At 39.3% G+C, this 21,559-nt stretch overlaps 1 protein-coding gene across 5 annotated transcripts in view; it reads right to left on the bottom strand.

The window, feature by feature from the left end:
* Nucleotides 1-729: 729 nt before the first annotated feature.
* The window catches only part of LOC143040771 (solute carrier family 35 member C2), a 260,071-nt gene continuing 239,241 nt past the window's right edge, over nucleotides 730-21,559 (bottom strand). For all 5 annotated transcript variants that reach the window (XM_076212200.1, XM_076212199.1, XM_076212202.1 and 2 more), the window contains one exon: nucleotides 730-1,922. In XM_076212200.1, coding sequence (XP_076068315.1) covers nucleotides 1,740-1,922 — 183 coding nt within the window. In that variant the 3' untranslated portion in view covers nucleotides 730-1,739. The remainder of the gene's footprint in view (nucleotides 1,923-21,559) is intronic.

Here is a 21,559-nt window from a genome sequence, read left to right as displayed (position 1 = left end):
TTAAAAGAAGGCACATTGCCACTTGATTGGAAAAGGGCAAATGCTGCCCCAATTCACAAAGGTGTAAGGTGACACCAGTAAATTATTGGCCAATATCATTGACCAGCATAATAATGAAATTATATGAATGGATTGTGAAAGATCAATGGACCAAATATCTTGAAGAGATGAACATTCTGGCAGATTGGCTTCAGACATGGAAAGCTGTGTGTATGAAACCTTTTAAGCTATTACCTGAGAGTGATTGATATGCTGCAAGAGGAAGAGGGGTAGGTGACTGTGTGTACCTCAACTTAGAGAAGGCTTTCAATAAATTACCTCACAGTTGACTTATGTTGAAAATGGAGCATGTTGGAGGACTAAGAGACGTCTAAATCTGATATGATAGAAGGCCCCATGATAAATCTAAATATGATAATTAGAAATCAAGGATATAGTCTAAGTTGCAGCTGTACATGAATTTGAGGCTAGGTATGATATTTGGAGAGTAAGAAATGGGACCCAATGAGTGTTGCTGCTTTCCTGTATACTATAATTAGGTTAATACAATGTGATGGTTCCCAGCTAGAGCTGTGCTTCGCAATATCTGGGTTAAGTGAATACAATGAAACCATAAACTACAATTACAGTTTTCTTTTACAATATGATCTTTTACAGTACTGTACTGAACTTCTATGTTTTAAAAACATGTATGCAAACTAAAGGAAATTGAAAATATATATAAATGGAAAGGTTTTAAAAAATTTATTTCTATAAAGGTATATCACCCAACAATTGTTTCATATTCTCCAACAGCATTTCAATTTCTTAATATGTATTTACAGTTTAAGTAGACAATTACAGTCCTTAGTGGTGAAGTTCTCATTTGCATACACTATGTGTAATAGGACTTGAAGATTATGTTGAAATCTCATTATCTACTTAAAACATACCAAAGTTGTTGTTCTCCACATGTGATATGAATTAAGCTTTTGTAAACATGCTGCCATGTATATGTGACTTAAAGTACGAGTTACTGAATTCTATAACTTTCAACTATGGCAAGAATTAAGGGTAAGCATCTCGATAACTGCTTATACAAGTTATTATTATCACTGGGCTGGGTTGTATTTGAAATATTCTTAACAGAATTATATTGTTACTACAAAATCACATACATATAAAATGCCTGTTACAAAAATATATACCTTTACATGGAAAAAGAGTGTGGAATTCATACTTAAGCTACAAATGTTTATTGTCCCTTGAAAATAAGAATATCAGTACTATATTAAACATGCCAGAAAACACTCAAACTTGGTGATACACAAATAGAAAATTAATTTACTGAAATTTAAAAGGAATACCAATTAAAGAGCAAATATTCAATGTAAACATGTCAGATGAAAAATTCTGTTCATATATATTTGCACCTTTATGGAATGGCAGAAGAAAGCATCAATACATTAAATCATAATTATACCCTGCATTTTTATGGAATGCCAGAAAACCTTGAGACCATTGTATTTTACTCAAAAAACAAAAACATAAGGTCAGTATAATAATTTTTATGAAAATTTACACAGCAATGTCAATGTTATTCTTGTGATACAGGAGAGCATGAAGTTCTTCTGTCACAGTAATTCAGTCACAGTCACAAGTTCAAGAGAGTACATAGTGAAATTTCTAATAGGAGCCAAAAATTATTGTGCTGCAATGTAATATTACCAGGGAAGACTTTCTTTATTTCTTCTTTTGCATTATTCATTGAACAACTCATACTCTCCTTCTGATTCTGAAAGTAAAGGAACTTTTTGCAAACTGTCTGTTGGAGAACTGGTACTAAAGCTGTTGCTTGAGTGAGTGGCTTTTGTTGGATGTAGAGTTTTAGCTTTTAACATGACATGAACTATGATGCCCAGGATACATAAGACGAGTCCCATCTGAAAAGAATTTAGAAGGAAAGTTTTATGTTCCCACCATAACATGATATGCATGTACATATTTGCCTGGTTGAACTCACCAAAATATATAGTGGCATACAGAGACCAATGATGAATAACTGCAAGATGGATCTCAGTGAGATTCACCTCCTAGTCACTCATTTCCAAAACTCATGAACACACTTCCATCTGGTAATGTAGCCCTAAGGGGTTGACACAAATTTAGGACAGGGACTAAGACCTCTATCAGTTTCAACAGTATTTCCTCCACTTTTTCACATAAAGAGAGCTGACAACTAGTGACAGCTCTCCTCCTACTGCAATAAGCTGATGGCACAAAATGTTACACATTAATACAATGAAGACAACAATCAAAAGTTTCTTTTCAGAGAGATCTATGGGAGGGCCTAAGGAGAGCTGCCAGTTGCTGTAGGGCTACAGGTTTCCTGCCAGTGAAACTTGAGGCAAGAATTATTGTTATTGCCGTAATATACAAGTTGACATGGCACATCATTTTATAAAAATATTTTGCTAAAATTTCTGGTATAGACAACATGTTGAACAAGTCAACTCCCTAATCCTCAAACTCTTATAGTTACTTTTTCTAAAACAATAAGTGTTCATGAGGCCAGTATACAGTTAGCACAAGTGTTTTGCAAACTTTTTGAGTATGCATAATGATCTGTGTTTTTGGGACTTGTGTGATATCTCGTTCACAAAAACCATGAGGGAGAAAGTGACTAAAAACCTTCAGCCATCCACCCATGCAACAGCCATGTGAGACAAAGCTGGTCAGTGTGTGATTGTCCTTCAGTTGGAGTGGTTTTTTTTTTTTTTTTTTTTTTTTTTTTTTCCGTTGTCACCGAGTTTCTTCATTTTTCTTCATGGTGTTCACTGACTTTTGGGGTGTGCCCTGCCCTTTACATGATGCCTGGAAATCACACAGCACATGATAACAATGTGAAAGTGACTGAACTACATAAAGTGGGAAAGAATAATTGAGAAATAGCCAAGGCAACAGGTGTGACTGAGTGTACTGTGTCCCAACTCCTAAAAAATGGAACGTGGGTGGAGGGGTTGATACCATGCCCCTCCACAAACATGCCAGAGGCAAGGCTCTGAAGATCTCCCCAAAGGCATTAAGGCTTGTAAAATGTCATTTGGACTTAACCCTTCTACAACTGCAAAGGAATTGAAAGAAAAAGACCCCTAAGCTTCTCAGTGACATCCCCATCAGGACAATTCAGGAAAATATTCAGAAGAGGTGAAATTACTTGAAAGTGAAAGCCCATGTGAAGCCCTTTGTCACTGCCATGTCCAATTTGCCAAGGATCATAAAGACTGGGATCTTGTTCAGTGGTGTAAGGTCCTTTGGACCAACAAAGTGACCTTTTGTATAAGTGAGAGCAAGGGAATATCAGCGTGTGATCCATGCTTGACAGTGATGAGCATTAAGCTCCCGCCCTATCTTATGGTGTGGGGCACCCTTGGCCATGGTGGTTTGGGGAATCTTGTAATACTCCCTAAGGGCCAGACTGTAAACTCTGAGTGCTATATTAACCTTCTGTAGGAGAATATGGGGAGTGTTTCATGACCTCAGCTAGAGAGTTCATTTTCTGCACAGACACCAGCGAGCAAATACTGTAACTGTGAAATTTATATCTCCGAATAGTGACAAGTGATTGTGTTGTGTTTTTGTAATTGTATACCCTGTCTGGGGTATTGGCTGCTTGTTATTGTGGCAAAGTAGCATGCAGTCGATACTTTAGGGTCTATATGGGGCGCCCCTACGGACCAGAGCCACATATCATTTTGTCTATGATAGAAGAAATTCTGTTCATAGAGAAATGATGACACTTTTATGCTACGACTGTCCCTCCGTTATGCTGTCCCCCAACCCCTTGTTGCTGTCCTGTACCATTTCTCTGAGTATTCTCTTTCTGTGATGGGGGAATTCCCTGTGGTGGGGGAAAAGAATACTGCCACCAAGTTTCCCACTTGGATCGTAAGAGGCGAGAAGAAAGGGACGGGGAGAGGGACTAGGCATCCTTCTCCCTGTAGCCCCAAGGGGCAGATTCCTAAAACGAAAAGGAAAGGCATAAGGGGTGCTGGAGGGCCTCGGGCCAGCACCCTAAGGTTTGGGTCTTTTAATGTGCGTGGATGTGGTACAGATGAGAGTAAAAGGGAAGAGATAGGTAGTATGTTTGTGAGAAGAAAGATGGATGTGTTGGCTTTGAGTGAAACTAAGTTGAAAGGGAAGGGTGAGTGTAAGTTTGGGAGTGTAAGTGGGAGGTTATCAGGAGTGAAGAGAGGGCGAGGGAGGGAAGGGGTGGCTATTCTAGTAAGTGAGGAGATAGGTAAACGTGTAGTGGAGTGGAAGGAGGTTTCCTCAAGGATAATGTGGATGAAGGTGAAACTGGGAAAGGAGATGTGGGTCTTTGTAAGTGAGAAGAGCATGGAAGAAAGGGAGGCCTTTTGGATAGATTTAAATGAGTGCATAGAGGGTTTAGGAAGAAATGTCAATGTAATAGTACTGGGAGACCTTAATGCTAGGGTGGGAAATGGTCCAATCGATGGAGTGGTTGGGAAGTGTGGAGTTCCAGGAAAGAATCGTAGTGGAGAGTTGATGGTGGAAATGTGTCTAGAAAGAGAGTTGATGATAGCAAATACAGTGTTTCGGAAGAAAGTCAAGCATAAGTACACATGGGAGAGGGTGGTGGAGGGAAGGGTGGTAGATAGAGCGCTAATGGATTATGTAGTGGTAAATAGGATTATGATAGGAAGAGTTAAGGATGTACATGTGCTAAGGGGAGAGGGTGGGGGAATATCAGATCATTTTTTGGTGGAAGGTAAGCTGAGAGTGGAGGATAGATGGAGAAGGAGGAAAGGGACAAAAGGTAGGGAGGTTCTTAGAGTGAACTCCTTGAATGAAAAGGAAAAGGAGAAGGAGTACGAAAAGAAGCTGAAGGAGGAGTGGGAGGGAGTAAAGGATAGAGCAGAGATGGGTGTGGAGGAGGAATGGGGATGGTTCAAGGAGGGAGTCTTAAAGTGTGCAAGGATGGTGTGTGGAACAAGAAGGACAGGGGGAAATAGAAGAAAGGGTAGTGAATGGTGGGATGAGGAAACAAAGAAGGTTGTAGAAGAGAAGAAGCGAGCTTTCACAGATTGGTTACAAAAGAGGACAGGGGAGTCATATGAGACGTACAAAGAAAAGAAAAGAGAAGTAAAGCAAAAGGTAAAGGAGGCAAAGAGGAGAGCAGATGTGAAATGGGGTAGGAGTATGACAGAAAATTTTGAAAGTAATAAAAAGATGTTTTGGAAAGAAATTAAGAGAGGAAGAAGAGGCGAATCAAGTAGGGAAGAAAAGGTAAAAGGTACAGATGGAGAGATGATAATGGAAGAGATGGCAGTGAGGGGAAGATGGGCAGAATATTTTAGGGAGTTGCTGAATGTGAAGGAAGATAGGGAAGGAAAGATAGCTGCAGTGGGAAATGCGAAGAAAATGAGAGTGATGAGTGAGGAGAATGGAGGAGAAATAAGGAAGGATGAGGTGAAGGCAGTTGTAAAGATGATGAAAGCAGGTAAGGCACCTGGTCTGGATGGATGTCATGCAGAATGTCTGAAAAAGGGAGGTTCAGTGATGGTGGACTGGCTGGTGAGGTTATTTAATGTTTGCTGGAGAGAGGGTAGAGTACCGGAGGACTGGAGTAGTGCCTGTATAGTTCCTCTTTACAAGGGAAAAGGGGACAAGTGTGAATGTAGTAATTTCAGAGGGATTAGCCTGTTGAGTGTAGTAGGGAAGGCTTATGGGAGGATCTTAATTGAGAGGATTAGGAGAGGAACAGGAGTAATTGGTGAGGAACAGTGTGGATTTAGGACGGGTAGAGGTTGTGTAGATCAGATCTTTGTGGTAAGACAGATATGTGAGAAAGCTATAGGAAAGGGGAAGGATGTTTTTTGGGCTTTTATGGATCTGGAAAAAGCTTATGATAGGGTAGACAGAAAGGCACTGTGGGAGGTTATGCAGATTTATGGGATAGGAGGAAAGCTTTTGGGAGCTGTCAAGAGTTTTTATGAGAGTAGTAGAGCATGTGTTAGGATTAGAAATGGAGAGAGTGAGTGGTTTGAAGTAAAGGTGGGACTTCGTCAAGGATGCGTTATGTCGCCCTGGCTGTTCAACTTATACATGGATAGAGTGGTGCGAGAGGTGAATGCTAGGGTAGTGAGTCAGGGATTGGAGATGGTTAAAGAAAATGGAGAAAAGGGGGAGGTGAGCCAGCTGTTGTTTGCGGACGACACTGCGCTTGTGGCAGGGTCAGAGGAGGGATTGAGGAAGCTGGTGGCAGAGTTTGGGAGAGTATGTGATAGAAGAAAGCTAAAGATAAATGTGGGTAAAAGTAAGGTGATGAGATGTACAAGGGGTGAAAGTGGCAGTAGACTGGAAGTGAACATTAAGGGAGAGCGACTGGAGGAAGTGGATAGTTTCAGATACTTGGGTGCAAGTGTAGCAGGAAAAGGTGGAGTGAAGGTGGAGGTAGAATGTAGATTGAGAGAAGCGAGTAAATGCCTTGGTGGTTTAAAGAGTGTAATGAGGAATAGACATTTGGGAATGGATGCGAAGAGGAGACTGTATGAAGGAGTGATTGTGCCAACAGCACTGTATGGGGCAGAAACGTGGAACATAAGAGAAGAAGAGAGAAGGAGTTTGAATGTGTTTGAGATGAGGTGTCTGAGAAGTATGGTGGGGGTTACTAGGCTAGATAGAGTGAGAAATGAGGAGGTGAGGAGGAGAACAGGGGTAAAAAAGGATTTGGGAGATAGGGTTGATGAAAGAATATTAGGATGGTTTGGACACATGGAAAGAATGAGTGAAGAAAGACTAGTAAAAGAGGTATGGAAGGCAGATGTGGAGGGAGTGAACATGAGGGGACGTCCTAGGATGAGGTGGATGGATGGGGTGAAGGGGGCTTTGGGGAAGAGGGGAATGTCTGTTGAGGAAGGAAGGGAGAGGACGGAAGACAGGGGTGAGTGGAGAATGGTTGTATATGGATGATGTTGTGACTGCATGAGGAGGAATGGGCGGGGGGGTGGGGGGTGGGGTAGTATGTGTGAGTAAATTTTGACGCAGCCCGAAGGGATTTCTCCCCGTCCTCGCCTTATATGCAAAGGGGGACGGAGAGGGGGGGGTCGCCGATTAAATGAAGCGGCCTTGCTGTGGATGTGCTGTGTCTTGCGACACTGCTTCTGACCCAGGGCGGTGGGCAGGGTGCAGGGATGACCCGTCATCCAGGAGGTGCTCAGATGAGAGGAAGGGTGGGAGGGGTGTGGAGGGTATTTAGGGATGAAATGGGTGGGAGTGTTTTTATGCCTTTCCCTTTTTGGCTACCTCCCTTGGAAGGGGGAAAAAGCCTTGGTATATGTATGTATGTATGTATACATATAGCGCTATACAGTTACAGATATAAGATAATGTGTAGTGTTCTATTTAGAATCAAAGGTAGGAGTAATAGTATAAGGTAAGCAGAGTAAGCATTGTGTATTTACAGTCGAACCTCGAAAGCCCGGACTAATTGGGGGGAAGGGTGGTCCGGTCATGCCAAACGTCCGGTCATCGAAAATATTGCCCTAACAACCGTAGATTTTCATAGCGGTATACGTATAGGTAATGTATGGTATGGCATAGAAACACATAAGAATAATACTCTTACACTGTAATATTAACAATACTGTAATAATAATGCTATAATACTAATAATTCTGTAATAATAACTGTAATACAGGCATGTAAATGTACTGTATTTACAGTGTACTGTACTGAATTTTTTATTACGTACCCTATAAATATTGGAAGGTATGCACGCGGGACAGTGATGGCGGCCAGGGTTGCTGCGTTTTCTACACTGCCGTGTAGAATGGGAGTGTTGCCATACTGGAGCATACATTTTTCTCGGGCGTGTGCAGACATTCATAGCAAGATATACTTGTCAAACTTTGACAAAGTGGTGGTTCTAGTTTTTTATTCTTGAATGTATATAAGGCCCCCATGCCATTAACATATTCAGTAAGATATAATTTTTTTTTTTATATATAATCATTGCTAAAAGAAAGCTGAAACTTTAGCGTATTTTTTCTACACGGTAAAAACGTATCTTTTTGGGTATAATATTTTATAAGTACTGTAACACAATTACCAATAAAAGTCATATTTTGATGTACCATTTATTATTTGATAACTAGTTCTATGATTTTTAAACAAAAGTTTGAGTTTTTGAACGTTTTTAACAGCCCGCTGATATGTAGAACAAATTTCATATCCTTGTGCAGTTGCCACATGCCGCTACTTTACTACGTTTTGGTACAAAATTCTACAAAACGGCAGCCCTGGTGGCGGCTTGACTGGGCCAGGTTTGAGTACATGTGTACAGCCGTCGCTGCCACCTACTGGACGAATAGTGAACTTTGCTTGAAAAGTCCGCCCTTTGTTCATTTCGACTGGTCATACAAGGGTCCGGGCATTCAAGGTTCGACTGTAGTTTATTAGAGACCGCTTTGGTTTCTTTTGTTGATTTGTATTTACTCTTTGCCATTTGTATTGCTGAAGGTGGAGTGAAATGGCTTGTGAAGGTTGTGTGAACCTAGAGGACCGTCTCAGGATGTGTGAAGAGGAAATTTGTCTTCTCAGGAGTGCGCTCTGTTAAAAGAGTGAATGCTCCCCACAACCCAAAGAGTGTTCCAATTCTTCCCCTTCTGTCACTGCCGTGAGCGATTGGTGCTCCGTTGGGTCCAATTTGTCAAGCCTGCGTTCGGTAAGTGGGTACCCTGTGGAGCAACTGCTGGCTCTAGCTGATCATTTTGCTCTGCTGGAGGATGAAGTGGCTGAAAATCAGGAGTTCTTGGTGGTAGGGGACTCCATGGTGTGAGGTTATGACGACATCCTGTGGCGGAAGACTAAATGATGTTGCAAGCTTGTATGTCAACTGGGTCGTGGAATCGCCGATTGTACCCAGACCATCTGGGAGCAAAGACGGATGAACACAGTTACGATTGTTCATACAAGAAAGTAACAATGTGGGTAGGGTGAGATAAATAAGAGGAACTTGTTTGGAATTACAAGGTTCCTTCAGGAGATGAAGGAATGTGGGAGCTGCCACGTAGTCTGTGGGATCCTCCCAAGGATCTACGCAGGCTCATATTGGAACAGTAGTGTCAATGGGATCAATGAGAGGATCCTTGGTATCTCTTTTCCAGGCATCATGACCTTTACACTTCTGATGGGATCCACCTTACCCGCAGAGGCAAAGATATTCTTACAAACCTCATTGTGAGAGTTTGTAATAAACTACATGTAGTTCCTTTTTTGGGGTAGAAACCCAAAGGGAAGGGGAAATAGAGTGTAGTGGGGAAAACTGAGTAGAGTATAGCATTAATGTAGAACAATATGCCAGTATAGGACAAAATACAATTATAGGATATAATGTTGGTAGAGGACGAAATGTTACATTTGAATGTAATGTCAAAGGACAAAATATCACGATGGGATGTAATGACAGTGGAGGACAAAAGATCATGATGAGATGTAATGATAGTGGACAAAATATCACAATGGGATGTAATGATAGTGGACAAAATATCACAATGGGATGTAATGATAGTGGAGGACAAAATATCACGGTAGGATATAATGTCAGTGGAGGACAAAATATAATTTTCGGAAGAGATCCCGGACAGAATGTCAATGAAGGACAAAATATCATGATGGGATGTAATGACAGTGGAGGACAAAAGATCATGATGGGATGTAATGATAGTGGAGGACAAAATATCATGATAGGGTATAATGTCACTAGGGGACAAAATATAATTTTAGGAAGGGATACCGGACAAAATGTAAATGAACAACAGAAGGCCAATGTGAAATGCGGTGACGTAGGGGGACAAAGTATACAAAAGAGATTGGATGACCGTGAGCGACCAGATGTCCGTGATGGGGGGAAATGTTAATTTTGATGGGAGAAAAGTTAATGAGGCATTGAATGTGAATGAAGGACCAAAAATCCATATAGAACAAGGTGTCAATAAAAAACAAAACTGTAATGTAAGGGATGATATTGAAATTCAAAACATGTCAAAAAGAAATAATCATGAGTTTCTTAAAACCATGTACTTTAATGCTCATAGTATTAAGAACAAATTCCAAGAAATACAGGCATATGTCATAAGCGAAAATCTCGATATGATAGGAATAACCAAGACATGGTTAAATGGTAAAGAGTTTGAAGCTGAATTTAATATTGCAGGATTTAAACACTTTCATCAGGATAGAAAACACAAGAAAGGTGGGGGTGTTCTGTTGTACGTTAAAAACAATGTCCATACTTGTGTTCTTGAGAAAGTGAAACAGGATACATATAATTTGTGGGGACATGTCTTTGCTGATAATTACTCGTCCATTTCTGAGCTTTTTTAATTTCCTTTGTACCAATTTTATATTGCCCTGATATATATATATATATATATATATATATATATATTTTTTTTTTACTTTTTCCAAATTCCATTATACTGCATTTCTTGATGTTGAAGTTCACTTCCCACTTCTGACTCCATTCCCAGACTTTATCCAGGTCTTTCTGTTGTGATTCAGTCAATCTCTGTACTTTTAGTAGTTTTGCATCATCTGCAAAGAAGTTCATATAACATTCCACACCTTCAACCATGTTATTTATATATGGCAAGCATTACTGGAACCAATACAGAACCTTGTGGGACTCCACTTATTTCTTCCCTAGTCAAGTTTTTGTTTCTAAGTACCACCCTCATTTTTCTCCTGTTCAAAAATTCTTCCATTTCAATAAATTTCCTTGTTTTCCACCTATTGTTTAAATTTTTCTTAGTATCTTTTTGTGTGGTACTTTATCAAATGCTTTTTGTAAATCTAGGAAAGCTCAATCAGCCCATCCATCCCTTTCTTGCATCATTTCTATCAGCCTCGAGTAAAAGCAAATCAAGTTAGTGGCACAAGATCTTCTGTGTCTAAAGGCAAATTGTTTTGGATTCAGTATATTATTTTCTTCCAGATGTTTAATCCATCTACTTTTGATAATTTTTCACATATTTTTGCTATTGTGCTTGTAAGGGAAACTGGTCTATAGTTGGATTTTCCTTGTCCCCTCCTTTATATATTGGTACAATATTTGCATTTTTCAATCTTGTGGTACCTTTCCTTCTCTGAGTGAGTAATTAATTATCTTATATATTTCATCTGTTAGTTCATCTATACACTCTTTTAATATCCAATTTGCAATTCCATCTGGACTGTGTGATTTTCTGATGTTCAGGTTTTTTATTTGGTCCCTTATTTCCTTCTGCATCACAGTTATTTCTTTCATTGGGGGATCTTTCCATCCTTCATCCCAATTTTGTGTACTTTCAATTGTGAATACAGATTTAAAATGTTTGTTCAGAATTTCAGCCATTTCTTCATCTTTTATATATTCATCATTCCCTTGATGCAGTTTCACTATTTATCTTTTACTTTACCATTCACATACCTGTAGAATAGTTTAGGTTGGTCCTTGCATCTTTCTATTATGTCTTTTTCATAGTTTCTCTTTTCTTCCCTGCATATTTTTACATGATCATTTCTTAGTTTGATATATATTTTGCACTAAATCTTTTTTTTATGTCTAAGAAGTATGAAAGGGGTTACTAGGTTGGATAAAGGGGAAAACTAGGTAAGGAGATATGGAGTGGAAAAGGAGATGGCAGATAGAGCTGATAAAATATTATTGGGATGGTTTGGACACATGGAAAGAATGAGTGATGAAAGATTAGTAGAAGAGGTGTGGAAGGCAGAGGTGGAGGGAGTGAATGTGAGGGGATGACAAAGGACAAGATGGTTGGATGGGGCAAAGGGGGGCATTGAGATAGAGAATGTCTGTTGAGCAAGGAACAAGGCAGGAGATAAGGATGAGTGGAGAGTGACTGTGTATAGATGATACAATTATGCAAAAGAGGGGTGGGGGATGGGGCATTTACATGTGAATGATATTTTGATGCAGTCTGAAGTGATTTCTCCCTGTCTTTTCTTTTTCTATATGAGAGGATGGATAGGGAGGGTCGCCAGTTAAGTGAAGCAGCCTTGCTGTGGATGTACTGTGTCTTCCTACATTGCTTCTGACCTAGGGCAGTGGGTGGGATACAGGGATGACCTGTCATCTATGAGGAGCTAATATGAAAGGGGGAAAGGGTGGTGGATGGGAGTCAAATGGGTGGAAGTAGGTATGTCACTGAACGACGGGAGGCCGGCGTGAATCACGGTGACGTAGGGGGACAAAATGTACAAAATAGATCGGATGACCGTAATCGACCAGATGTCCGTGATGGGGGAAATGATAATTTTGATAGGAGAAATGTTAATGAGGCATTGAATGTCAATGAAGGACCAAATAATAATAATATAGAGCAAGGCATAAATAAAAAACAAAATGATAATATAAGACATGATATTGAAACTCAAAATGTGTCAAAAAGAAATAATCACGAGTTTCTTAAAACTATGTAGTATTAGGAACAAATTTCAAGAAATACAGGCGTATGTCAAAAGCGAAAATCTCGATATGATAGGAATAACTGAGACATGGTTAAATGGTACAGAGTTCGAAGCTGAATTTAATATTGCGGGATTTAAACACTTTCATCAGGATAGAAACCACAAGAAAGGTGGGGGTGTTCTATTGTATGTTAAAAACAATTTTCAAGCTTGTGTTTTAGAGAAAGTGAAACAGGATGCATATGACAGTTTGTGGGTTGAGTTAACCCAAACAAATGGACAAAAAATGAATATAGGTGTAATATATAGGCCAAAGACATTATCATTAGCAGACGACAAACTGTTATTTCAAGAACTGTCTAGTTTCTGCAACCGGGATTTATTGATAATGGGTGATTTCAATTTTACTGACATTGATTGGATGACCCTTGAACATGGCCATATAGGTAGTCGCTTGATTGATTTTCTTGGTGACAATTACTTAATTCAGCATGTAAAAGAGCCCACAAGATATGGAAACTTACTCGATTTATTGATCACTAGCCGTGAAAGCATGGTAACTGATGTAGAAGTCGGTGAATCTGTTGCAAATAGCGATCACAACTTAGTCAGATTCAAACTCCTAAACAATTTTAGAATAGATACTTGTGCTTCTAAAATACCCGATTTCAGTAAAGCTCAGTTCATAGAACTACGTCAGGAGCTTCAGCTTACAGATTGGGAGGCAAAATTAAACGAAAGACCTGTAGATCAGATGTGGGAAATATTTCAAAATACGCTCACTAAGATGATTCAAACTTACATTCCTTTTAAGGACAGACGTCCCCCAAATCAGGCTCGCCCAAAGTGGCTCGACAAAGAAACTGAAAAAGGTATTGCTAAAAAGAGACAGGCTTATAAGAAATATAAGTACTCGGGTGCATCTAATGACTATGAAAGTTATGTATCAATACAGAGAGATTTAAAAAAGACAATAAGAAAAAGAAAACGACAATACGAAATGAACATCGCTGATAAATCCAAAGAGAATCCCAAAGAATTCTATAGTTACATTAGAGATAAAAAGGTTGTTAGGAATCACATTGGTCCACTATTATCTGCTGACGGTCAACTTGAATATTCAAATGAAGGAATGTGTAATATCTTAAACAATTATTTTAGCTCGGTATTCGTAAACGAAACACCTCAAAGTGAATTCCAAACTGAAACCTGTGAAAAGTCTGGGGTAAACTTACTCACTATGGTAAATATAACAAAAGAAAAAATTAAAAGGTGTATAGACAAACTCAAAGTTAATAAAACACCAGGGCCTGATGGTTGGCATCCAAGAATCTTAAAGGAAATGAAAAATGAGATTGTTGTTCCATTAGAAATTATTTTCAAGAAATCCATCATATCCGGAGATGTCCCAAGAGAATGGAAGCTAGCTAACGTTACTCCCATATTCAAAAAAGGTGACAAAAAGAAACCAAATAACTATAGGCCTATAAGTTTGACTTCAATCGTAGGAAAAATAATGGAAACTATCATCAGAGATGCTATCGAATATCATTTAGAAAGTAACCGTTTGATAAATGATAGCCAGCATGGTTTCAGACGGAAACGTTCTTGCGTGACTAACTTACTCGAATTCTACAACACAGTTATCTCGAATTATGACAAAAGAAACAATATAGATTTAATATATTTAGACTTTGCAAAAGCTTTTGATACCGTCCCACACGAAAGACTACTTACTAAATTAGCTTTGCATGGAATAAGTGGTAGCCTATTAGGTTGGACTAGTAATTGGTTGAAAGGTCGAAAACAGAGAGTTGTTTTAAATGGAAAAACTTCTGGATGGAAAAGTGTTGCAAGTGGAGTTCCTCAGGGTTCCGTTCTTGGGCCACTTCTATTCATAGTATATATAAATGATATAGACCATGGACTAAAATCTACTGTTTCCAAATTTGCTGATGATACAAAACTGTGCGGAGTGGCAAATGATCACCCAAACCAATTAGATATTCAAGAAGATTTAGATAAATTACAGCAATGGTCTGAAAAGTGGCTAATGAAATTTAACACAAGTAGATGCAAGGTAATGCACATAGGTAAAAATAACAGTAAGTACGATTACAAGTTATTTGGAAATTCGTTAACAAAAGTGGATAGTGAAAAAGATCTCGGCGTAATTATCAGTAACGACCTCAAATCATCCAAGCAGTGTATTTCAGCCTCTGAGAAAGCAAATAAGATTCTGGGATTGATTGCGCGATCTTTTGATTTCAAAAGTCCATCACTCATTAACAAGCTATATAAATCGTTAGTTCGTCCACATTTGGAATATGCTGTTTCCGTATGGTCACCGAATCTCATTAAAGACATTGACTGGAAAAAATACAACGGCGAGCCACAAAACTGATTCCAAATATCAAAAATAAATCATACGAAAATCGACTTAAGCACATGAATCTGTTTTCCCTAAAAAAGCGTAGACTCAGAGGTGACTTGATACAGGTCTTTAAGATTTTAAAGGGAATTGACAACAAAAGTGACCAAATTTTCACATTGAATGAGAATCAGACAAGAAACAATGGTCTCAAACTGTCCGGAAATAGATTCAATTTGGAAGTAGGTAGAAACAACTTTGCCAACCGTGTAGTTAATGAATGGAATAAACTTCCTGCACAGGTAGTGCAATGTAGTTCAGTTCGAAGCTTTAAGAATCATTTAGATAAATACCTAAGTAAGATGCTGTAATGATTATAATTTATCTTATATTATTTGTTTTTGTTTTGTTATAATTTGTCTGTCTGATTTTCATTTATTATTAGTTATATGTCAATTTATTATTATTTACTATTTACCTGTTTGTTTGTTATTCAACTATACCTATGCATTTATTTATGTATTTTATTTGTTATTTACATTATTATAGTTTTAATTTATTATTAATATGATTTTTTTTTTTTTTTTTTTTTTGGCATCCGACCTAGATATGGATCAAAAGGTCTCCTGTCGGCATGCTCCGCCTTTGTAATCCTTTGTAATGTGCCTTTCACTTGGTTACCTCCCTTATATGGGGGGAAAGCTCTTGGTTAAAAAAAATATTTCATACATGTTTAGGTTCTTCCTTTCTGCTTCACTCAAATTTCAAAATTCCTCTCCATACAATCAATCAACTGTTGCCTTAAGTTTCACTAAGTGGAAAACCCACAGGCCCACAGTGCCTTGGAACCTCCCACAGATCTGAGAAGAAACTTTGGATTACTGTGTTATATCAGTGTGAGACGGTTTCTATGTTACCAGCTGAAAGTGGCAGGAAGAGGAAAGCAGGTGCCAGTTGTCAGTTCCCCATTTGTTAGTTAAAAAAAAAAAAAAAAAAAAAAAAAAAAAAAAAATTATGAATAGATTTCACTTGATATCCCGCCATAATAAAAAGTGGGCGGAGTTACTGATGACGTGGGTGTGTAGAGCGCATCTTTTTACACTGTTCGCCAACACATCACACTACAGTGCGCTGCCAGCGCTAGATGAGAGAGGAGTCTATGCTTTAGTGCCCTTTTGTTCACTTTTTCACTGACTTTGGTGCCCTCTAACTCTCCTTCTGGTGATCAAAATGGGTCGTTCCAAGCTTTCAATGCAAGAAAAGGCCCGTGCCCTAGCTCTGTTAGAGCAGGGAATGTCTGTGATACATGTTGCCGCAGACCTGCAGGTGACCAGAATGGTCATTTACAGCCTGAAGAAAGCAGCCGCCACACACCCTCCTGGTACGGTACCACCAAGAAAGCCAGGCTCTGGAGCCCCAAAGAAGACATCGACTCGCACTGACAAGATCCTAAAACGAGAAGTGATGTCAGATCCATGTATAACAGCTGTTAGTCTGAAGCAAAAACATCCTGCTCTCATTAAAAATGTTGCTGTAAGAACGATCCAACATCAGCTGCAGAAGGACCTCAAAATGCCAGCTCGACGTGCCGCCAAGAAGCCCCTGCTCACAGAGGCCATGAAGAAGAAACGGATTGATTTCTGTAAGAAATACAAGGACTGGACATCAGAGTAGTGGCAGAAGGTGATGTTCAGTGATGAAAGTACCTTCAGGCTGATCAGGGGCAGCTCCAAGATCGTTCATTGCCCCAGTGATGTGTCCAGAATCGACCCGTGGTACACAGTTAAAACAGTGAAACACCCAGACAGTGTGATGGTGTGGGGTGCCTTTAGTGGTAACAAGGGCAGGGGTGGACTATATTTCCTCCCCAAGAATGTGACCATGAAAGGGAGCAATTATATCAATGTTTTGAGGGATCACATGCTCGAATTTTGGGAAATCCATGAGTGTGATCATTTCATGCATAACGGTGCCCCTGCCCATAGGTCTAAGGAAGTGATAAAGTTCCTTAATGACAACAATATCAGTGTTATGGAGTGGCCAGGGAATTCCCCAGACTTGAACCCAATAGAAAATGCCTGGAATCTGATGAAAAATAAACTGGAGAAATCGCGACCCACCAGTATTCCAGACCTAAAGGAGGTGCTGAAGAAGATCTGGGTCACTATGGACAGTGCCTACTTCACCAAACTCGCCTCTTCAATGCCCAGAAGGATCCAGATGGTACTCAAGAACAAGGGGAACATGACAAAATACTAAATGTAACTCTTAAGTGGAAATAAAGCACATGTTAGTTGTACTCTTGAGTTTTATTGTCCAAAAGTCCTTAGTGTATAGATTTTTTTTGTGGCGACTGTATATATATATATATATATATATATATATATATATATATATACATATTTCTAAATAGAAATGTAGTAGCACATTTGTAGATAACACACAGGAACCCACAGTCGGAGAAAGAATAAACTTCGAATAAAGAATAATCCTATATTTCGGCTATCAACTGTAGCCCTCTTCAGGAAAGTACATAAGAAAGAGAACAGAGGGGACTTATAAACTACAGTAAGAAGAGATGTGGACAGTTGACCTCACTCAGACGCGGGGCTAACTGGGGTGGCGGAGGAGGGAGGGGGTGAGGAGGGGGGAGGATGTAAAGTCCGCACGAGCTTATTTATTGCTGCGCGTGAGATAATGTCAGGTGTCCACTGCCCTTTAGAAATATTAATATTAGGGCATTCCTCAATCAATGCTGATTCGACTATTTTCCTCCTGAAACCACAGTGGGACTTGAACACTAATCTGGCCTACCCCAGTCGAAAGAATGATTCTTATTTTTAACATGAAGAAATACAGCCGAATTTTCCTGCCCATACCTAATTGACCTTTTATGTTCTGCCAATCTAGTGTTCAAGTCTCTCCCGGTTTGACCCAAGTAAACCAAATCACAATCTTTGCAGGGCAAACAATAAACACCAGGTGACTCAACTTCCTTCGGCTTTTGTTGAACGTTCACAATTTGCTTACGTACGGTGTTAGGATAGTGATAGGCAATAGTGAGACGTTCACGAGGAGGAAATTTATAGAGTAGAAAATATATTATTGAATGATTTTTAAAATGTCCTTAAAGGAGCGGTGAAAATTTGAGGGGACGGAAGTTTTAAAATGGTTGGCCCTAGCCTTACTGAGGGCTTGGTCCAGAAACCAAGGTGGATAAGCCAACTTCTCAAGTTGACATTTGATCACCTCAATCTCTTGGTCCAGAAATTGAGGACTGCAAATCCTGAAAGCCCTCAAGAAAAGGCCAGAGGCAACACTTTTCTTGACATTGTCAGGGTGATTGCTAAAAAAGTGGAGATAACTGCCTGAATGGGTGGGCTTACGGTATACTGTAAAGAATAAATTATCATCAGTTCTTCTTAACAAAATATCCAAGAAAGGGATTTGGTGTCCTTCTTCCCATTCAACTTTAAATTTAAGATTCGGGGTCAATTGGTTCAATTTATCATGGAACACTTCAAATGGGCCCCAACTGTCATCCCATGCCGAAAAGATATCGTCTACGTACCTGAGCCAAATCATTTCGGGCGGTTTGATGCTGGGCAAAAGGGTACACTCAAAATACTCCATGTACAAATTGGCCAAAACAGGAGACAAATTGGAACCCATACTGCAACCGAATTTTTGACGGAAGAATTGGTCTTGAAAGGAGAAAACATTTGAAGAAACACACAGGCGAACTAAAGCAAGAATTTTGTTGACAGGGAGGGGGAAAGAGTCTTGAAACGGTTGCAGTTTGGTTTCCAAAAAAGTGAGTACATCATCAACATTAATTTTCGTAAATAACGAGGTAACATCAAGGCTGAGGAGCCTTAAACCCTGAACTTTCATATTTTTGGTCTTAGAAATAAAATCACATGAATTTGTGATATGAGAATTAGAGAAATTCCCTACGTACGGGGATAAAATATCCGCCAGCCATTTAGCAAGTTTACTAGTGCAGGAGCCACGGTTGGATATGATGGGCCTGAGGGGAATGTCTGTTTTGTGAATTTTAGGGAGACCATAAAAATATGGGAGCTTAGGGTTGGTAACTTTCAAATCAATAATGCGTTTATCAACTGTGATATTACGGACTTGTCTGTTAAACTCGGCGGCTGCGTTCTTAAGGGGATTTTTGGTGAGTTTTTCATAAGTGGCCGAATCATTAAGCAACTCATGGGCTTTCGTGACATAAACAGACTGATCTAAAATAACAATATTGCCACCTTTATCCGCTTTTGTGATTATGATGTTGTCAAGCTTCTTAAGAGCAGACAGGGCCTCCCTGTGTCTTTTTGGTAGGCCACTTTCATTTTTAAAACATTCTGAAATACCATTTAATAAAACCCCTTTAAGGCAGGCAAGATCTTTGTCATAGTGGTTATTAGCTAAATATTTGTCAAAACCAACCAAAAAGTCCAAAACATGGTTTCTCTCAGGAGTGAGGGCGAAATTAAGTCCAAGCCCTAACACTTCTAGTTGGGTGTTGAAATTAGTCGAATCAGCATTGATTGAGGAATGCCCTAATATTAATTTTTCTAAAGGGCAGTGGACACCTGACATTATCTCACGCGCAGCAATAAATAAGCTCGTGCGGACTTTACATCCTCCCCCCTCCTCACCCCCTCCCTCCTCCGCCACCCCAGTTAGCCCCGCGTCTGAGTGAGGTCAACTGTCCACATCTCTTCTTACTGTAGTTTATAAGTCCCCTCTGTTCTCTTTCTTATGTACTTTCCTGAAGAGGGCTACAGTTGATAGCCGAAATATAGGATTATTCTTTATTCGAAGTTTATTCTTTCTCCGACTGTGGGTTCCTGTGTGTTATATATACATATATATATATACACAGAGAGAGAAAGAGATCTTGGGGGCAGTCCAGAGACCAGGTATCAGCCTCTCAAGTCTGTACCTCCTGATGGAGGTGAGGGTGTTGACAGGTTTTGAAAATGGGTAGCTTTACTGTCCATCCTGTAGGACCACATACAGGTACCAGTTACTATTCCCTACTTTCCATATAGTCCTGTGGGCAAAATACGTTTACTTCCCTCCTTTACTCGATAATTCAACTCCACCTCAACTCATTGCCCCATGTGATCACATATATTTAAAGTTCTCCACTTCCTACAGTATGTCACCCTTTAAACTTGCCTCTAATTCATCTCCATCAACATTCCTTGTACATCTCATCACTTTACTTTTGCCAACATTAATTTCAAGTTTCTTCTTTCAGAAGGCCCATATAAGATCTAAAAAATCCATCTAAAATACTTTGAGCCCACATGCATTAAAGGCCTTAATGTATATTTACAATCACTATCAGTTGTGTAAAAAAAATTTCAACAATCTGGAAAAATACACATATAATATCAACATTACAACCAAACACACTTCCATGAAACCCAGCATCTTGCAGACCAATCTCATTAATATACATCACATTCAAACTGACAGAAAGACTGATAGAAAGACAAGCTAATCTGCTCCCCTCCCCGAACCAACAAGGATTCAAGGTGGACCACTTACTAGCACACTTCTCACAAACATCACTCAACCAGTGTTGGAATGATTTAACAAGAAAACACCACCAGACAGAACAATTGTGGTGGCAATACACATAAACAAGGCATTTGACAAAGTCCTCAAGCAAATGCTATGAAAAAAAATTCATAGAAACAGACATCCACTATGACAAGAAATTGCTAATACCCTCCTTAGCTGGTAGACAAAATAACATCTGGTACTAAAAGACTGTCCAACTGAGTCTCCCAATGAGCAATACTATTACCTGTATTATTCAACCTCTTCACAAGTGCTCTTACCAAACCATTTATAGAGTATAACACCAAAGTTCACCTATCCAGGTGACCTGCCAATAATAACCCAGTACAGCAACTACAATACAGCTGCCAAAGAATACCCAGACTTACTTAAACAAACTAGAATAGTGGTTTAAACAAAACAGAATATTTCCCCTCAGAAATCATTAGTACTTATGTCCACTCTCGATAACCATGAAGCAAATAACTATTCAATGGATGAATCCTTCCATGTGAAAAGAAGCTCAAAATCTTGAGCTTTTGACACATGTCCTTTAGTGTAAGGGCCTAATAGTAAATACACCCACACCCAACACCCCAGAAATAAAATTATCTCCTTACACAGTTGACAACAATTACATGAACACTGTATTGCAGACAGAGCCACAGAAATAATCATACCTTAACATGCTCATCACTTGGTTCACTACAGACTCAAAATAGCCCCTACTAAATCCACAGCCATACTTATTACCAACTAGATAGAACACAAATGTATACCATGCCTTTTAATCAACAATACCCTCATACCACATGCACATTCACCCAAGATTCTTAGTATAACATATAATACATCCATGTCATTCATAAAACACACCACAAACATAAAGACAAAATGCATACCTAGACTCAGGTACAACATTCAGATACAACAAAGAAACTACTATTACAGTATACAAACAGTGTTGAGTTATGCAAGCCCTACATGGGCCCCTAACTTCACTGAGACACACAACACCAACATGCAGATTATACTGAACATAGCCCTAAAGATCATTACAGGCTGCACAAATACAACATCCACAGACCATCTACACCATGATATCAAAGTCCTCAAAGTCAATAATCACTT

Source organism: Oratosquilla oratoria, chromosome 29, assembly GCF_046742065.1.
Source record: "Oratosquilla oratoria isolate Oo_2021 chromosome 29, ASM4674206v1, whole genome shotgun sequence".
Lineage (NCBI taxonomy): Eukaryota > Metazoa > Arthropoda > Malacostraca > Stomatopoda > Squillidae > Oratosquilla > Oratosquilla oratoria.
Note: the sequence above shows the minus strand (reverse complement) of the source record. Positions and strands in the feature narration are given on the sequence as shown.